At 42.2% G+C, this 19,942-nt stretch overlaps 1 protein-coding gene across 2 annotated transcripts in view; it reads right to left on the bottom strand.

Moving 5' to 3' along the window:
* The window catches only part of ITM2B (integral membrane protein 2B), a 28,602-nt gene extending 9,731 nt beyond the window's left edge, over positions 1 to 18,871 (bottom strand). For both annotated transcript variants that reach the window (XM_074815682.1, XM_074815683.1), the window contains exons 1-2: positions 18,590 to 18,871; positions 593 to 721 (exon numbers count right to left, since the gene is read on the bottom strand). In XM_074815682.1, coding sequence (XP_074671783.1) covers positions 593 to 721; positions 18,590 to 18,688 — 228 coding nt within the window. In that variant the 5' untranslated portion in view covers positions 18,689 to 18,871. The remainder of the gene's footprint in view (positions 1 to 592; positions 722 to 18,589) is intronic.
* Between the last annotated feature and the right edge of the window lie 1,071 nt (positions 18,872 to 19,942).

The following is a 19,942-nucleotide window of genomic DNA, read 5'->3' as shown; positions in this document are numbered from 1 at the left end:
GAAAATACATTTTGTCAGAGGTCTAATCTTGTCAGCGTGGATTAGACTTGACAGAGCATGTTTAACCATGTTGACTGTGCTTCTCCCAAGTCCCCTGCAGGGCCTGTATTTCTTATCCCTCTGGAGGCCAGGAAGGAGGAAAGTCACTGCACTGCTTTGACAAGCAGTCCCTTTCCTGCGCATTAGCAGTACTGTATACATCTAGGAAATCTGGGGTCAAACATGGAGGCTTTCAAGGGGTTAATCCACCTCCAGTATTTGGCACTGCAAAACAGGAGAGAAAGCACATGAAAATCTGGGACACCACTGGGGTTCCTAAACCCACGCCCTATTTAGATGTAATCCTTTCTCTGCAACCTAAAGTTTTCAAAAGTGTTGCTCTTTTATTTACCAGCTTCATTCCTGCCCTTCTCTGCCAACAGGTAACTTCAGAGCAGGTGATACACTTTGCATTTAGAAAAGCTAAAGTCTTAGATAAAAATGGGAGTAGCAAGGCTACTGGCTTTAGTCTGTTGCTCCTCTTCCCTCTTCTAAAAATAAGGCATAACAGAGAAAAACGCCACCCTCCCATAACAAAATGTATTTGACTTACCTGGAATGCAAAATATTTGTACAGATAGGCACCACCCAGGATCACACCAGCCAGCATAAAGGCCAATCCGAAGCACATGCACCAGCACCAGGCCCTCCTCTGCCCAACAGGCACAGCATCCTCAGGGTCCTGCAATGCATCAGAGAGAGACCTTCAACACACTGTTCCCAAGACATGTAGGACAGCAGATACTTCAGGCCCAGCAAGTACAAACACTGCATCCACCAGAAAAGGCCATACGCACTTTATTACAATTGTTTGGAAACATAGTCTATTTGGTAAAGTTTAAAACAGCTCTATTTAAGTTGAGGCTTAGGAAAACGTGTACTAACAGTCGCTTTTAATGCCATTGTCACTGACTAAATTGGCAGACTTAAGGAAGAGAAAAATACAACAAAATCTCCGGAGATACCTCATAACACACAGTGAGCCTTTTTACAGATTGCAGACAGAAAAATATCCGTTCTCAGGCAACCTCCATACAACAACAGCAGAGCAAAAAAAAAGTCAATTCAGAAAGGTCAGATTCTTTTTTATCTTGGTATATGCAATTTAAGTGAACCTGAAGAACCAACAAAAGATCAAAGTTAGTAAGAAGAGCAAAATATATCCTTTCCTGTGTTGTTCTATCAGGATGAAATAGACTTTACCACCTCTTTGCTGCCAGAATAATAAGAGTGGGAATCAAAAAAACATGCTTTCCAAGTTGCTGTTAAGGAAGCTTTCTGCTCTAAGACAGCATTGGCCATGCCTGTCTGCTGTTCCTGTTATGCTAAAAGAATTACAGGATGTCTCCCCTTTGGGGCACTAGTTTGCATAACCACGCAGTCCCCACAGGCATCCTAAGCAATAAACTGCTGCTTGCAAAATCTTTCCTCTCTCAGCCACATTACAATGCTCTTGCCTCCCCCCATTGTTTGCATAACTCATCCAAAAAAAAAAGAAAAATAAGAAAAAATACCCCATCTTTGAGTCAGCCTCTTCCAAGACATAATCCTGGGAAGATATCAGAATTCAAATAAATATAAAGCAATTCATTACCCCTTTGCAACCAAAAAAAAAAAAAAAAATAGGGTCGAATGATGACCAGGGCAAAATCATTACAGCCAAATAAACAAAAAACCCCAAACCAGAAAGTGGAGGAAGAACATGAGGGAAGCACTTGAGAAGGCATAGGTATCTATTGACTGTCAGTCTATGTTCTGCCTCATGTGTTTTTTCTGCAGTATTTGCTAATTAGGATGATTTCCCACTTGAACAAAGTTGTGGGTGTAGTCCTCACACTGCCTTGGTTCAGTTGGGAAGGAATTCCTCTCATCTGGCCAAAGCTATCTAAGCAAGTCTGACCAAATGGAAAGGGGACCCTCCCTGTAAATGGTGGCGAGAAAGAGGCACTTCCTGAGAATGACTCATCCCAACCACCCCTCACATAGAAAAGTAGTCTTTTGGAGGGACTTCTTTTCACTGATTATAGAGGGAAATTCCTTGGTTAACAAACTAGGTACCTAATTCATATGTAGCTAAAATTAGGTGATGTGAAACCCACCTTTACAGTACACTGCAATTATCTTTCATAGAGAAGTGGCAATGCAGCTTCTTTGCCAGGCAACGGCTGCCAAAATCTGTTCCAGAAATATTTAGAGTCAAACTGAAGGTGTGTCACAGATTGTGTTTTATGTTACCTTGCAAACTACCACAGTAAATCAGATTGTGAAATCTCCATTTCCAAACCATGGAGGTTTTCAAGACTCAACTAGACAAAGCCATGGCTGATCTTGCTTTGGCAACCATGCTGTTTCTAAAGGGAGGCTGGACCAGACGACTTCCAGAAGACCCTTCCAACCAGCTTTTTTGGGATGCATTACAAGGCAAAGCGAGAGTGGCTAGAAGACTATTGCTGTGGACTGAAAAAGCAGAATGAAAAGACAAATAACAACTTTTGAAAGTTTTTACATTACTAATTAAGGAATTCAGTGTAACGAATTACAGGATTACTAGCTGCATGGTTTTTAACCTGGCTGTTTGCAAAGACTGAGAATAGGACATAATACCCATGGTAATCTAATTAACTTTCAGGTCAGGTTAAGATTCACTGTGGATTCTTCTATAAATCATCTCAATTATAAATCTAAACGAGGTAAAACAAGGATTTTTATTTTAATGATACAGGGCAACATAAGGTAACTATTTCCCTAGACATTTCAAAGCATAAAGGACATCTGATTAAAACTTTAAAATACTGTCATTTAAACTGTTGCAAGTTAATGCACAAAAACTGATAGCAAACTTGCTCTACCAAAATATTCCTTAGCGAAGAATATAAAGAGTATCTTTATTCTTTCCCAGTGCTGCTTTTATCCCTGCCCCCCCTCCCCTTTTTTAACTCCAAGCAGAATATCCATTAGTGGACTAACTACCTCTTCCATTTTTACATGCTTTTGTAAATTCATAAAGACTAACAAAATATGCACCTGGGAAATGGTGCAGAAGGCATACACGGTGTGAACACCTACCTGGAGATGGGGATTAATGTTAAATTCATTTTGCATAGGCGACAAAAATAATCAGAAAAAGGAAATAACTTGTACACTTTTACCATGCTAGGAGGAACCTGAAAGACAAGTTTATCAATATTCCACCATAAATAATTTTGCTTGATATATGAGATGACAGATGTAAACAATAGGTTTAATACAACTCTTATCCTCTACCAGCAGCTAAATTTTATCATTATTATTTCTGAAGGCATCCCTAATGGTGGCACGTTAAGTTATTTTGTATTTGTAGCTGCCTATTGCATTGATTTGTCCACAGACTACTTAAAACAACACACCAAATTTAGAGCAAGAGTTCAAGCCCAGTTTAGCCTCTTGCTTAGGAGAGTGCATGAAAGTACTGCATCTCAGTACAGAGGAACCACAAGCATTAGGTAACACAGAAAACATTTTATGCTGTTGAAGGAGAACACAGAATTGATTTCCTCTTCCAAATTAGAAAACTAAGTACATCATCAAGCAGTTTAAAACCACCCTAAATTAAAATATTATAAATAATCTGCTGAAGCTAAATTATACTCGTATTAGTAGCTGTCCTGTGGCTAAGCTGGCTAAACTTCTGTACTGTTGCCATGACAGCTTAGTTTAGGCTGAATTGACCCAAAAGAATAATTCATCCCTCACTATATAAATCTGACCCTCTGAACTGCAAGAGGAGAAAGCCAGACAGATGCTCATTCTCCTTCCAGGTGACTCATATTCTGAAAGAAAAAACATTAAGTGAAAGAGGATCCCCACTAAGAGGGCCAGTGCTGAATTAGCACCTCTCCCCACATAGTTAGGACTGCACTTTGTTCCCAGATAGCAGCGCCGGCTTCTGAAGCCAGAGCACAACATGAGATTGCAGCCTCACTGGCTAATTTTTCTCTAGGTCAGCTTTTCACTGGCAGGGGTATCTGACAAAAGAAAGCATCATGCACTTGAGGTGAAGATTGACCTCTAAAAATATGTGTCTCTACTTTTGTGAGCACTAATAATTAATCATTGCTGTTCCAGTCCTTTTCTTTCCCCGCTTCTGTTTCATCCCTGCCCTGTGTACTTCCAAGTCCCTGGTGAATCCCCAAACTTAAGATGATGCCACAGAACTAATCTTCTTTGATGCAAAATGCCTTAGGAGGAACTGGATGCAAGCCCAATATTGGCTTGTTTCTCTTGATGAGCTGATTGTTCTAATTGGAAAACATCTGATTAGCCTATTTCCCATGGACAAGACATGAAACAGAAGCATCTCTCTGCCACTTGTACGCTAAATCCTACAATGTTAAAATTAAATGGTTCAGAACTTCCCAACCTGAACAGCTTCAAGCTCTGCAGGAACAATTTTCCTGTAGATAGAAAACGAGAAGTACTAAATTCTCTATTATTTGAGATTGGTAAGATTCAAATCTGTCTTCTCTCACAAAGAGGTTACAAGATGACTGCATTTTTAAATAAAGCTCCCTTCATTAGTAACCACAGCAGCTAATGTAAAGCTGCAGTCTGTCTTATGATTGAAACCATGAAACACTTGGGAGGTGGACAAATGATACCACAAACTGTCTACCGAAGCACCTCTCAACTACAGAAAGATATTCACAAGAACATATTTATGACAATTAGCATTAACTGTTCCGGAGCAGATACCCCCTACACCTGCAAATATTAGCAGTTATTAACGGCTACAGGCCATATATTCTCTTGATCGTTTCAGTTCAATGTTAATGCTACTTTTTTCTTTAAATAAATGCTGAATTTCAGAAGGACCAAATTCATGTTTGGGGTAACATCACAAAATTCTTCTAAGAAGCTCCAATACTGAGCCACAAATGTGTATAATTAGACTTGGTAATTACTTAGATTTTACCCTTGTGGCTTTTTGTACATAGTGGAATATAATTGCTTTAACATTATAAAAGTAAGGCAGTCTAAAAACTTACAAGGCATATGTCTAGCTCATATTAAAACGGGTGAGAAGATTATCAGACCTTGTTCCTTTCCAGAAATTAAGGACATATCAAATATATGATTAAAAAAAATTTTCATATAAATCAATTAGGTAAGAATCCACCTAAACCAGACATGATGGATATGCTGTGCAGAGTGCAGAATATTGTACAACTATCGTGCACCTATGCAAAAGATAATGGTCTAAATTTAAAAATAGATACAACAGCAATAAAAATAATTTTAGGAGGGGAAAACGTCTTTCAGGACCAACATGCAGTCTTTGATCCACAGACAAACCAGATGCAGAGTGTTACTGAGTATTACAAATATTACTAAAACTGTCTGTAGCATAATACACAAACCGCCCATAATTATGCATCTGAGAATAACATCTAATATATATGTGTGTGTATATATATGTATACACACACACATATAAAAGCTTACAGTTACTGTGGGTAGAACTGTCTGGAAGCTGTTCAGAGCAGTTTTCTTCCAAAGTCCTTTGCGTGCCAGTTAGCTCACATGGATGGACAGAATGCAGCGGGGCAGACAGAGCTTCCTAAAGGCAAATACTGACCAACTGCAGCTTTAATTAGTGGAATGGGGAGAAGAGAAGTTAATGATGACTCCCTAAAAGTGGTTTTTAATGAGGGAGGCTAAAAAGTCTTGAAATAAAATACCAACCAACGCTTGTATAAACTGAATTCTGTTGGTCAGGCTTGCCTGCTGACTTGTAAATCTGACATCTGTAGAAAATCCTCCCAAAAGACAGTCAATTTAAAATGAACTTAATTTAGAAAGAGCTCTGCATTCCTCCCATGGTATTCCTGCCTGAAGACTGCTTCAAGCCTGGTATTCTATTTATTACTTGTTGCAGATGGGAAATTAAGGCAGGCTTTTGCAAGACTCCTCACTTGGCAGATGCTGTGAATCTGGAAGGCCATCATACTGATCTGCCTCTCAAGCAGCAATTTTATGCTTCCTAATAAATTTAAATTTTAAGTACAATGATCTTTTAACTTGCTAGTTGGAAAAACAGACTCTATATACAATAGATGCTTCAGAGATCTCTCGCTTATCACAAGGAGTGACGTGTTCTTTCTACTCAGGCAACGAAGCCTCAAAACAAGCTACGGTTGTTTATGTGCAGTTGATAATCTGAACACTGTAACCCTTCTGTGGCAGCACTGCCAGTTCCTCTTCTGTCAAGATGGACAGGGACTTGTCCATCTGGCCAAAGGCTCTCTGCCTAAAGAATAGCATGAAAACCAGATCTTAGTTCTGGTGTTGCTTGCTGTAGTCGCGTAGCTTGGATAACCAAGGAGATTAATTAATTATGATTATCTACTTGGCAGTTGGTACTTATTAATCTCTTCCTGTATTTCCAATATCGGTATATGTTCTATAAAATAATATTGTAAACACAAAATCTGTTGTACAGCACTAGGAAATCCAGCAGTGAGAAGAAATGACATACCAAGAGATTTCCAAAGTTCAAAGTTGAAGGTCATTTTTATGTTAGTTGAACGCTACCTCACCAAATAATGGGGGCGTTTTATTAAAAAAATGAGGTGTCTGTCAAATGACTCATTTAATGGTTCAAACGTCATAACCACCATGAAATAAAAACATTAATATAAGCAGCCAGCTCAAGATCATCTTAAAAAGGGAATCAGTGCTGGTGGATAGGAAGGAAGTTGCATGTATTGGGAAAGATGGAGGTGAAGGGAGAACAAAAACAATAAGAAAACAGGCAAGAAAAGGGGAGCAGGAAATAAAACTAGAGAGAAACATGGTGGAACATAAAGAGTTCAATTTCTCTGCAGGAAGTCAAGGAAAATTACAACTGTAAAGTGAATGTAAAGGATGTGAATCAGCAGTTTACCCACAGCTACAGCTACGTGATAATAAAAGGACAATAAAAGAAGCTGGTTTTGAAAGAGTAATCCTGCAACTCTTAACTGATGTGAGTAATCCTGATTTACCTAAATGCTGCCTTCAATTTCTGAGATAAGAGATTACAATACTTGATAGCAATGAACAATGGAAGAGGACTGGTAAAGAGGAAGAAGCCTGTAACTATTTAGTCTGCTGTTTTGATTAGATTTGGGAGCAGTATTGTTAAGAGTGATTATTTTTATTGTTAGCTTTGGTCTTACACGGACTAGAAAGTGGAAAAAAAAAAACCAAACAACCCAACCTCACTTATTTAAACAGTCTGAAAGTTCTGTCTTTGTAGACCAGGCAACGATTTTCTTCAGGTGATTCACATGTACACCTTTTAGTTGTATCCTCATCCCAGGCTGTCTAAAGTTATTGTAGAACTAACCACACACTATATTTTACTCTGTTTTCTTCAAACTGTGTTCCCCAAATTGTTCCACTTTTCTTTGTCCAGTTCCAAGATCCCCCAACTCGCTTCTCTCACCACCAAGCCCAATGGTTCCAAGCCTTCCTATAATTTCCTTTTTATCCTGTTGAGATGAGGAGCTAGGAAATTAAAATAGGATATAGAAATTGGGCACTCAAGAAATGAAGGTATAACTTAGTTTAGAGATAAAGATGGAAGACTTAGAGATCAGGCTAGGGGCTAGAGGCCCATTAGTTAAAAGATAACTAAGATTGAATAGGATAATAGATCATAGTCGATGGGCCAGAGAGCAGAACAATATGGAAACCTTGATTAATAGAAGCTGTGAGGGAACGCTTCCTGATGGAATAGGAAGACAGCCCTAAAAACTGGTCAAAACCAACCCTATGGTCCGGCCTGAGTCCAGGAGGCTACAGAGACTGCGCAAGGAAGGGAGGTAAAAAGTTCAACAGTGAGGAAGAGGAGCTACCTCATCTCTGCGACCCCAGCCCATGACCACCGGGACACAATGCGCAGACGCAACTAGGAGGAGAACGGGGCGGAACATATGAAAAAGACTTTCAGGCTCATTATAATACAAAGTGGGAATAGGTCATGCATATGTATAGGTGTATTATGAATATGGGATGCTTTGTAGCATAAAGTCAAGACAAGGTGCCATGAGAAGTGCGCACGTTTGTGGTGGAGCGATCCCCCGTGCGTCTCAGCGCTGAATAAAAATACCTACTGTATAACCTTATAGGTTGTGGAGTCGTGTTTCCGCAAGTCACTGTGTCTATACCCACCGTATCTTTCCCCATCCCAAAGCAGAGTTTTCCGGTCTCTGCCACATGCAGAGTACTGGGCACACTTTATTTCCATTTCCTCCCTTCATTACTGCTACAAGATAAACCATTCACTGCATGTGTGCCACACTCTCGGGAAAAGGAGGTGGGCTACGGCCACAGAAGTGCTCTATACCCCACCAACCAGCCCTCCTGTGCCTCTTGTCCTGCATTTTCACTGTAAATACTCGGGGTCAAGGACTGGTCTCCTTTCTTTTTCTGTACAACAATTCGCACAAGAGGATCTTAATACCATCTTATATTGCTTCTGAACATCAGGAAATACTTTTACTGTGAGGGTGACTGAGCACTGACACAGGTTGCCCAGAGAGGCTGTGAGTCTCTATGCTCGGGGATACTCAAAAGCCATCTGGACATGGGCAAAGGACTCTCTAAGTGTCCCTCCTTGAGCAGGGCGGTTGGCCCAGATGACCTCCAGAGGTCCCTTCCAACCTCAACCACTCTGTGATACACATCTACAGGTTTTAACACTAACACTATGCATGGAGAGAATTAATGAATCATTAAAAAAAATATTAAGAATCCAGGAGTGCTGAGTCTATGATGGACAAGTAATAAAGCTCCACACATCCTTTATTTCCTTTGCTTTGGGGCTTTATGATTCTTCTGACTTCTCCCCCCCACGCCTTGCCCACAACATGAAACTTCAACAAAATCTACAACACTTTGAAAATGTGTGGATGCTGAGTTCAAAAGTTCTTGTCTCACTGACAGCCAGAGATCCACAACTGCCACTGTACTATACTGAATACAAAACATCTTCATAAGCTTGGCTAGTGAACAGCAGGTGAAAGCCAGCTTTTTTATATGTATAAATGTTGATGAATTTACGCATACATTTTCATAAATCTGAACAATGGAAATTTGTTCTGCATTCCACACCTATTTTTCTCAAGTATTTTAAGAAAAGTGTTCTGGTGAAACAGTTTGCAAGTCATAGACCAAAACATGCAGATGAAAGGTTGCACAGATATCTGGCAAGAGATGCCTGTGGGACGTTTATTTTTTTTTAAAACACGAAACCTCAAACCTAAGAGGTTATATGGGACATTTTTCAGAATATATTTTGCTTTCAGAAAACAAAATCACTACACCCTTTATGGTTACAGCGTGTCAAACATGGCATTTCATTAAACTGTCAAATTTTGAAAAATGCTTCATTTTTACACACTGCCAAATAAACCCTTTCCCCCACCTGCATTCATTGACTCACAGTTGACTTGCATTCTACCATACTTGTAAAAACTACACTAAATAAATCTCTGTAACTTCAAATGCAGTATCTCTCTCGACTTTATCCTGAATTAGATCAATGTTTGAAAACAGGAACTTAAAGGATTCCTATTCCACTTAAAATGGATCAATACTGAATTATCTTTTTGACCTTGACTGTTCCAGTTCCTGTCTCTTCCTTATCCTGCTCACTTCTTATGTCTGAAATTTCTCTGCTTTTTTGCTACAACTGCCTGAATCTCAGACATCAGTATGATGGAACACTATGTGGATTTAACCTAGATTTCTCTCAAGGCTATTTTCCCAAGCGGTGATGGCTCTTTCACCCAAGAGATCTCATTAGCATGCACACATGCACCACTGAGCCTCAGAATTTAATAACTCTATTCCCAGGTTCAGCCACAGATGGTATGTCATCTCAAACAAGTTACAAACACTGTGTCTCAGTTTCTCTCAGAAGTTTAATCCAGCATCACAGAATCCACTTGGGAGGTCTCTAGTCCAGCCTCTTGCTCAAACAGAGGGTGGACTCTGAAGCCTGTCCAGGTTGCTCAGAGCTCTTGTCCAGTCAAGTTTTCAAAACCTCCAAGGACTGACACTTCAAAGCTTCTCTGGGTAACCTGCTCAGCATTCAGTTCTCCTCATATTGAAAAATATTTTGCTTATACCCAGCTAGAAGCTCTCCTTTTTCAATTTATGGCCACTGCCTTTTCAGACACCTCCCCAGATGCCAGGAGGCTGCTGTGAAATCCCCTGCAGCCACCTCATCTCCAGGCTGAACAAGCTCCACTCCCTCAGCCACTCCTCACAGGGCACATGCTCCAGCCCCCAACCATCATGGTGGCCCCTGATGGACTTGCACTGGTTTGTCAATGTCTTTTTTTAGATCAGAAAGTTCTCGGCCTTCAGCAATGGCAGTGACTCTTGCCCACCTGACTGTCCACCAGGAGCCCTGAGTCTTTCTCAAGCAGATCAGCTTCCCAGCCAGGTGGTCCCCAGCCTGTCCTGATGGACAGGCGAGTCTGCTCCAGGTACAGGACTCTGCATTTGTTATTTCTGGAACTCATGAGGTTTTTGTTCAGCCCGTTACTGTGGCCTGTTGGGGTCTCTCTGAATAGCAGTCCTGTCCTCAAAAAAACCACACCCTGCTAATACATCTATTAGTGATTTAAGATGTGTAGTACCTGTACTGCAAGCAGAGTTCTCAGAGTGGAAACCATTCTACATGCAAATATGGAATAGCGTTTCACTGTAGCACTTACCAGTATCAGCACAGAAGAGTTGACCTTGAAAGGCTTACATTTAATTACGCCCTCTTTCCAGAAGAAACTGTTCTAACAATCTGAAGGGCTTCACTGCAATTAGACTACTCAAAGCCTGAAGTGGAGCACACACTCCAGCACCCAGCACCTGGCCGCATCACACCCTGCAGAAGCAAATGCTGGCCAGCGTTCACACACCTCACCAAGCAGCAAGAAAACTTCCCCAAAACTGCAAATCCTAGACAAGACAACTCACTGCACTTTGTGGCAGCTTCAAAAAGCCATGTTCAGCCTCCCACCCTGGAAAGGGTACTGCATTTTCAAATGTGTAAATGCAAGGGTTTCCTGTGTACACTGTATCTTTTAAAAAAAGTAACTAACTAGACCTTCTTGATTCAGCAACCATGTATGATCCACCCCAAAGATCAGTGCCCCCTCCCAGTTCTGATCACCCCAGTACACTCTTTTTCCACAGTCATTCCACCATCTCATTCTACTCTCAAAACAGCAGAAAGCCACGATCAAAAGCAGGAGTTTGCTGAACCCTAGGAGGAAGACAACCACAAATTATCCAAGGATTTGCATTCAAGGAACTCCTCTCTTAAAATGCCTGTGGGTTTTATTTTTACGTGTGTATATATACATATATATTAAAAAATATATATTGTATACTTAATAATATATAAACTTTATAAAAATATTTCCATACACACACACAGACACTATTTGGAAAGGGCAAACAAAATATCAACTTCTTTTTTCCACGACCTCTATAATAACTGTTGGACAAATATTACTTTGCCCTTTTTTCGTGGTAAATTTTGCAAGACTGTTGCACAAAGGATCCCTGCTTTTAAATGCTGCATGGATCACTCAAATGGGAGCTGGAGTCTCTCTATATGTCCGTTGTGGTCCAAAACCTAGGCCACGTGATGTCTGCTGCAAAACCATTTCTGACTTCATTGCAGAGCTCAATCTTATTAATTATCTCATTCCTTTGGTTTACCACATCTGTAAAATTAGGACAGATATCTGAGTTTTATAAATTAGCATGCTCTTCTTCTGTAGATTCAAAGTAATTTCCACTGAGGATAAAAAGCAGTACATCAATAGTAAGAAAATGAATGCTGTATTATTCATATGGATCAGGAGACTAAAAACTGATAACACTAAACTTTGTCAATCATAGAATAAATGGGGGGGTGGGAAGGAATCCATGCAATAGCTAACAGAACACACCATTACTTATCCCAGCTGTAGTTCTTATGTTTTAAACACGTCACAGTGTTTTCAGAAGCACAGAATAAAGAACATTTAAAATTACTAGGACTTAAAAATGCACTATTTCCTTTTGAAGATATTTCCCGAGAGTCATAGAGAGAACTATTTTCTTTGTATGTAACCTATCTGGTGCCTGCAGCTAATGGCTACTGGGTAGAATATATGTATAATGCTGACAAATACTTGAAAGTCAGAACTGCAGAAGAGTTCACCGAAAACATTACTGGGGTCAAGTATGCCTACCCTTCTTAAAACCCACCCTCAAATTACCATTATCATCAAAACTTATTAAATTGCTGATAAGAAAATAATGGAAAAAAACACACAAGTAACAAAGAAATTTTATTTATTTGAGTCTATAAAAATACAACTGTTAGATTACATTTGCAAGTGTAAACATTCATTAAAATACTTAACAGGAAAAAAACCCCACATATACACATTATAGTTTGAAATGAAACTTCTACTGAAATAGACATTCATATGTTGGATTAAATATTCATTATAATGGAAGGAGTCTAAACCATTTCCCTTGAAAATATTATTGATTCCAAGAACAGTTTCTTTTAAATGTTTGTTTTTACAGGAAAGTTCAGCATTTCAGCTTGATCCACATCTTCAGAAATGAACTAATTTAACTTTAGTTTTTCCCACTGAACAGAACTTTTAGTTCCAACAGCCTCTGTTTAAGTGGTACTCTTCATACCACTACGCAATGTTAATATCCAAACTAGTTTCTTGAAGCTTATCAGAAAGAAGAGAGTATTACAGCACAATAAGACAGGAGTGAACATAAGAGAAGTATTTCTGGCGTTAACTGTAACAATATTTTTCCATATACTGCACTACATAAAGCTTCATCTAATTACAGGCTTTTCCACATGACAATGCTAAGCAAAGAAAAAAGTTCTCCAAATACATTTTTAGGGCAAGGGGCCTCAGCCAAGTATAAATTGTTAACGTGAAAAGAGAAACTATTTAGAACTGTATAAAGTATTTGGACTTTGTCTATGCTCATCCCAGCACTGAATTCATATAAGCTGTAATATACAGACATTAGCTCTTGCTCAGTCAGCCAAAAATGTAAATGATACAAACAACTGATGAAGCAGTTATCACAAAGGTCTGGTAAAGTACATCCTGTTTGAAATACTGAGTATCATTCTTCTGGGAAATGGTTTTATTTCCAATCAATGCTTTGTATTTGTTATTCAGGTCAGGAAGTGATGAGAAACAGAAAAGGAAGTGAGATATGGACCACTGACGGAACTCCCCTGTCCCACAGGTACATTTCCATCACTGAGGGGATGGGGATAACACAACCTCTTCCAGATCACTTTCTGAACTTCCGAACTTCTAATTCCAAATTCCTAAACTCACTTCAAAATAGCAAGAGATTTTCAGAGGAGCACCACAAACTTTTCAAGATCTTGGTTTTTTAGTATTGTTTTTTCCATTGCTGGCAACCTCCATGGAATAAGCTTTAGGAGCCAAGTGTCTCAAGACAAGAGTGATCTTATTTTCAGGAAGCTGCACTACTTAACCAGTAGCACAGATTCACCACGTAAAAGGATGTAGGGGATGACATCAGCCACAAGGCTTCTCTTCTTAGGAAGAGTTCCTTGTGCCACAGATTTTGTTTACATAAACTCAATTTCCCTGAATTTACGCTTGCAGGTACCCATAAAGCCAAGTAAGTAAGAGAATCCTAAGTACCCTTTGTGCTTGAAACTGAAGCATTTTCATCTGAGGTTTGGTGGCTTTTCATTACAATCTTCAGAAAGACAGGGAGGAGAAGGAGGAGAGAATTCAGTTTGCTAGGATTTTTTTTACTTCTGGTCCTCTTTTAAATAATCATGCCTTAATCCAAAATACTCTCACAGACAGCAGAAGCTGGGTGGTTTAATGACCTAGTTGCATCACAGAAAATACAGGAAAATACAAAGACTGTTCTTTCCCCAACAGTAACTGGTGAAAGGCCTATAGAAAATTTGCTGGAGGAAGGCTATGAAGGGAATAAGGAAGCTCCTCCAAGAAAAAGAGAAACAAAACCCAAACAAAACATCCCCCAAAACATCCATCTGCAGACATGTCCCATATAGTAGGAAAACCTGCCTTCCTGACAGCAAAACAATAAGCAACTATTTCTTAGTGTGTATACTAACATATATAGTATATAAATACATGTTATATAGTATTTATATATATATATACACACACACAGAGTATAACAACTGTAAAGCTAACACCTTTATTTCAGAAACAGCTAACCAATTACATGAAATCTAAGGGGTTTTCTACATGGAAAAATAGTGCTCGTTAGTTGCTCAACAGTATTTCCCAGGTGGACTCTCTTACTCTGTGTTAAAAGTGTCAATTTAAGTATGCTTTAGAAAAGACTACGCTAACCTGAAAAAAAAAATATTTTAGAGTGTGGAGTAATAATGTTCTCATAAGGAATAAATGCAGAAAGCTGCTGCTTTTAAAATTCTTAACATTTACACTTTCACATTGAAATCTCTCTGCAGATCCAGCTATCCAAAGGTCAGCTATGGTATGTGTGTGTGAATCCACAGCTTCCACACACAAAGCTGTATTTGGTAAAGATGTGCTGAGTTGAGCACCTCTGGGCAAAAACAAAAACAAACAAAAAAAAAAGAAACAGAAGAGGTTGCCACCTACTCTGGTGGAAGTAAGTAACTGCCTGAGACTTACTGAGGGCCCAAAGATCTTTGGGGAGGACTTTATTGAACAGAATCTGCAAAATGTCTGAAGACTTCAACTATGCTCAGAACCATCTCTGGCTCTGCAAATATCTATTGTAGGGAGAAATGTTAAAATACCACACATTGTTTGTTTGTTGGGAAACTGGGTCATAAAATACCCTATTGTACTGACAATGAGCAAAGTGGAAAATCAAATACGGCCTGAGAGCCTTCACTAAGTGTATTCTGTATTTTGGCCAAGAATTATGGCATAGAAATCATCCCAACAGCAGTAGCAGAGTTGTAATGGTTGCCTACAGTAAGTACAGAGCCACTTTCACAACACACAATAACACTGACAGGTGATTTACGCAGAGACAGGATTAGCACTCGATTTTTAAACTCTTTTTTAAGTAGCATACTCCAATGCATAAGACCACTGACTTCTGCAAAACCTTTTTTTTAAGCTGTTCTTCCCAAGCTACATCCCCTACTCTTCTTGCATCTTCCTCTCCTCCCTTCCCCAACTAATTTCCTATTAGTGTCTGCATCAGAAGTTACTGGGAAAATTTTGGTGAGATCAGAGTATTTCTATGCCCCATCAGCAGCATATTTTGGCCGCAAATGCTTTTTAATAAGCCCTGGGAAGATTATCTACTTGAGAGTAATCCAGCGATGGCAGACAAGAGTATCAGTCTCCACGACACTGTGCTGGGAAAAGCAGCAGAATGAGACCATCAAAAAACTAGCCCAAAAGCTCATTTCACGAATCCTTATTTTCTGGACCTTTCAGAGTATTTGGCTTTATTCATTAATATCAACTAGTTTACTACTATCTCTTGCTCAAATCTTTGGAAGTTCTTGATAATAAAATTCTGAATGTGCAACTCTGCTGATCTCCTTCCAGTTTTAAGTGTTTCCATTTACTTCAAAGCCAGAACGCCTCCCAGGACTTTCTTCATAAAAGAAAGCCTCATAAAATGTTGTAATATATTTCATGTTCACACTTGTGATCCAGATCTATTTATTATCCTAGAGAAACAATGTCTGTAAAGATACCAGAAAGGGGAAAACAAACATCCTACATATGCTGTTTTGGAGACGTGACCTTTTTTCAGTCTACCAGAATTCACTTTTCTATATACATTCTCACATTGCTTTCAAATCTCACTTGAAGCTAAGGGTTTTCCAGCAATGAAGTGATACAAATAATACGTTTGTCAGATGTGGTTTATTTTTCCCCTGCCCTCCAAAGAACTGCACAGGCAGTAGAACTTCCTTGTGAAGGCGGTAAAAAGATTCATTTTAATGCATTTCTATTAGAGAAGGCAAAGTTCAAAGAGTGTATCTTGCACTTACCTCAAAGGTATCAGGTTCCCTTGTTTGTCTGAGATCTGAGAAAGAACTCCCAGACTGGAAGATCCAAACACCTCTACAGCTACATGACATAATTTGTTTCAGTATTGTTAATCCTGCATGGATTGCACACTTTTCTACTGAACTACAGATTATGCTACTGTACCCAGATCTGCTTTTATTTATGCTCTAAAACACACAAGCTCAGACAAAGCTTTTTCAAGAGAATTTTGCACACTGGTAGGTGCAGGTCTGCGGTTCTGCTAAGAAAAGATGGAAATGTGTCAAGGAGAACGTCAAAGGCTCAATGTCCCTTAAGAGCGCTCGTTTGCTTTTGGAATTTTTCATCTGTACAGACCATCCACCCTAGCATGCTATTTTAGGACTGTTTTAAGCCTTGTTCAGGCGCGTTCATTCCCTGGTAACATTACAAGAACTTACATGTAGTTACTGTGAGACCAGACTACCTTTTGACCTGGTTAATAAATGTTTGCAAGTCTCATTTCTAGGCAAGCAAAGCAGTACTAAGACCTGGGAAAAGTTAAGGCAGATTCTCTGTCTTACTCTCAGCTGCAAGAATTTACAGCTCTGCATTACGGAAATCATAGTCAAATAACATGCTTCTGTCAGTATCTGGACAGGGTCTGGAGGATTTGCTCCCCAGCGTACAATTAGCCAGATGTATTTTGTTTGTTCAGCAGTAGGAACGACAAGTCCAAATTGGTAGGCTATCTGGAAACAAACATCATCCAGGGCAGATCTGAATTCCAAGGTACTATGAACTGGAACTAGTAGTTTGTGTCTTGCTTAAGTGCTTGGTGTCAAACCGATCAAACCGGGGGTCAGGAAAGAGCTCCACGGCTCAAGCTGGGCTCCGGGAATCCATTACCCGCTAGAGAACGGCACTCTGGCTAGAAACAACCAGGCACACAGATCACCTAACGGATTTCCCATAATTGCAGGCAATTTGAGCAATGATGCCGTCTTATTTGTTGTGGCACACTGTTCCAACGACTTAAATACTTTGGCTGGAGTTTTGTAAGTGCAGTATGTTCAGTAGAAGTGTGAAATTTAACCCCTTGCTATACCAGGAAGATGTCACCAGAAAACATCTTGCAGTCCCTCCTGGCTTTGCAACAGCAGCGGATTCGGCAGGTGAAGAACTTGGTCCCATTAAAATTACAGCAAAACCTACATCAGGGCACAACTTCATGCTAAAAATTCTAACAGATACTGTCTTCCCATGCAGAAGTTCATGACAAATATTTAGGAAATTAATAAACACCATCCATCTCTCTTGCAGATCCAGTCTGGTCATTCAGAGGTCTGATGCACAAAAAATTGTCAAAGCAAATGAAAACACCGAGGCACGCCGTTTATGCGCAGCGGGCCATTTTTCAAGTTTTCATTCTCTTTTCAAAGAGCTTAGATCAAACTACGCTACTCCTAATTAAAAACGGGTTTTGATTACGAGAGCACAGAAATTGCAACCAAAACCCCTTATATTCTGGGCAGTTTTGCACTTCAAAAACTTTAAAAGCCGTTGTTGGTTTGTCAACAAAGAGTTGCTGTTTGGGGACGCGGAGGGAAGGCGACAGCGACTGCAGTTTGGGGGCTGTTTTGAGGCGGGGGGAGGCAGCTCTTTGTTCCTTTATTTAAACCAGGCCAAGTTTCACGGCGAAGTTCGCTGTAACACACGACCGCCAGGCTCTGCAAACCCGCTGCGGCACAAGCACGGCCAAACCTCCGCCTTGCCCCTCGCCGAGCGCTCCCTGCCCTGAAGCGTTTGCAGGTTTGCGGGCTGGCCGGCAGCAAGCCGGACTCACCCGTGCGGCCGCAGGGGATTAAACGCGGCGTGAAGCCCAGGCGCGACCCGCCTTCTCCACGCAAACCAACTTCCGCGACCGGCCCAAAGGCCTCCAAGGGACGCCCCGACCTCCCCCCCGCGGTAGCGGCCGGGGACGGGCTGCGGGACCGGGCGGGCAGCCGGGCTCGGCCCGTCCCCGCGCCCCCGCCTGACCGCGCCGCGCCGGCCCCTCAGCTCGCCGCGACTGGCGGGTCCGCGCGGGACGCCGCAAAGGAGACGAAAAGCGCCTTTAAAAGGAGAGTTGGACGCGGTCCAAGTGCTGTCGGGCTAAAAAAAAAAAAAAAAATTTAAAAAAAAACCCCAAACCCAAAACCACCACAAAAATCCCCAAACTAGGGAGAAGCGGATCTTTAAAGCTCGTTCTCCTGTCAGCCATTTTAGAAGCGTGAGCCGAGAGGGGCGGCGGGGCACACCGCTGCGCAGCTTTCCCTGCCGGCCCGCCCGCGGTTATCGCCGCGGGGGGATGAGCATATAAAGAAGAAAACCGTCCCCAGCGCGTTTCCCTGCCCTCGGCAGCACCTCGCCGCCGAGCGGAGCGGAGCGGCCGCCGCGCAGCCGGGCCGGCGCCAGGCTCGGTCCCCCGCCGCCCTCACCTTGGCGTCCGGCGGCAGGATCAGCACCTGGCTGTTCTCCTCCTCCTTCTTGGCCGCCTCCTTCTGTGCCAACGCGGAGTTGAACGACACCTTCACCATGGCGGCTCCTCAACGCTCCGCACGCAGGAGAAGGAGGACGAGAAGGCGCCCGGACCGGCGGAGCTTCGAGGACTGCCTCCTGCCTTCTCGCCCCCCCGCTGCCGCCTCTCCGCGACTGCCGCCCCCGTCCCCTTGTCAGGCGGCGGAGGAGGAGGAGGAGGAGGAGGAGAGGCGGGACGCAGCCTGCGGCGGGGCGGGGAGAGGAGGAGGCGGCGCCTGGCCGGGCGCGGGGGAGGTGGGGGCGACGGGGCCTCGCCTTGCGCCCGCCCATCCCGGCGTGCTGAGGGGCCGCGGGGTCGGGCCGGTGCCTCCCGCGCCTGCTCTCGGCGCCCGAGGGCTGCTCGCCCCGCGGCGCTCACCTCTCTGCCGGGGCCTGGCTGCGCCCCCGGGCGGCGTCGCCTGCAGCGGGCTGGTGCCCCCCGCGCGGCCTCGGCGGGGAGCCCCGCGGCGGGGGCCCGTCGCCCTGGCCCGCTGCTGGCCCTGCCGCTGCGCCGCAGCCTCGCATGGGGGTGCCGCCTCCCTTGGGGGGCCAGGGGTGGCACGGGCGGTTGGGTTCACCCGGTGCAGGGTCTGCATTTCTCGGGTTGCCATTTTAATTCGATTTTTATTAAAAGAAAATTTATGGGTGTTGCAATCGGGAAGAAAATCCCCGAAATGCGATATAGGCAGCATGAAGTCCACCGGTTGTTAAACCCCTTGGGAAGGATATGAGGAGTACGGGGAAAGTGGAGGTGTGGCTTTCCCCTTCCTCCCCAAGGCAGCGGGTGTAAGAAACCCAGCGAACCCAACACACCATCCCGAGTAGGGTGCTCTTCAGTAAAACTGTGCAATGCACGCAGTCATGTTGTGGATACGGTCGTAGTCTGCTCTGAGAAGGATTTAATTCTGGTGACTCACCTGAGTAGAGTTGATTTCCTGGCAAGAGCTTGGCAGAGTAATGTTTCTGTGGTTCTTGGTAAGACACCTCGCAAGTAAAATGTAGTCCTTGAGCTCAGCGGGTGCTCTGCTGCTGACTTTGGCAAAATCAGGTCTTTCTCCCTAGAGCGTTAGATGGCACCACGACCAAATTGTCCTTATGCTACGTGCCTGGTCATCTGTGTCCTTTAAAATTGTCAACATAAAATGGCTGACAGAGAAGCTCACTTAACCTGGTTCATGCTACCATCCTAAAGTATTTTCACCTAAAGATCTATGGATAATTTAAGGATCTTTTTTTCTGATAAAGATAAAAAATCCACAAAGCAAACCATGATA

This window comes from Strix aluco, chromosome 2 (genome assembly GCF_031877795.1).
Source record: "Strix aluco isolate bStrAlu1 chromosome 2, bStrAlu1.hap1, whole genome shotgun sequence".
NCBI classification, from domain to species: Eukaryota; Metazoa; Chordata; class Aves; order Strigiformes; family Strigidae; genus Strix; species Strix aluco.
This window is presented reverse-complemented; position numbering and strand designations above follow the sequence as displayed.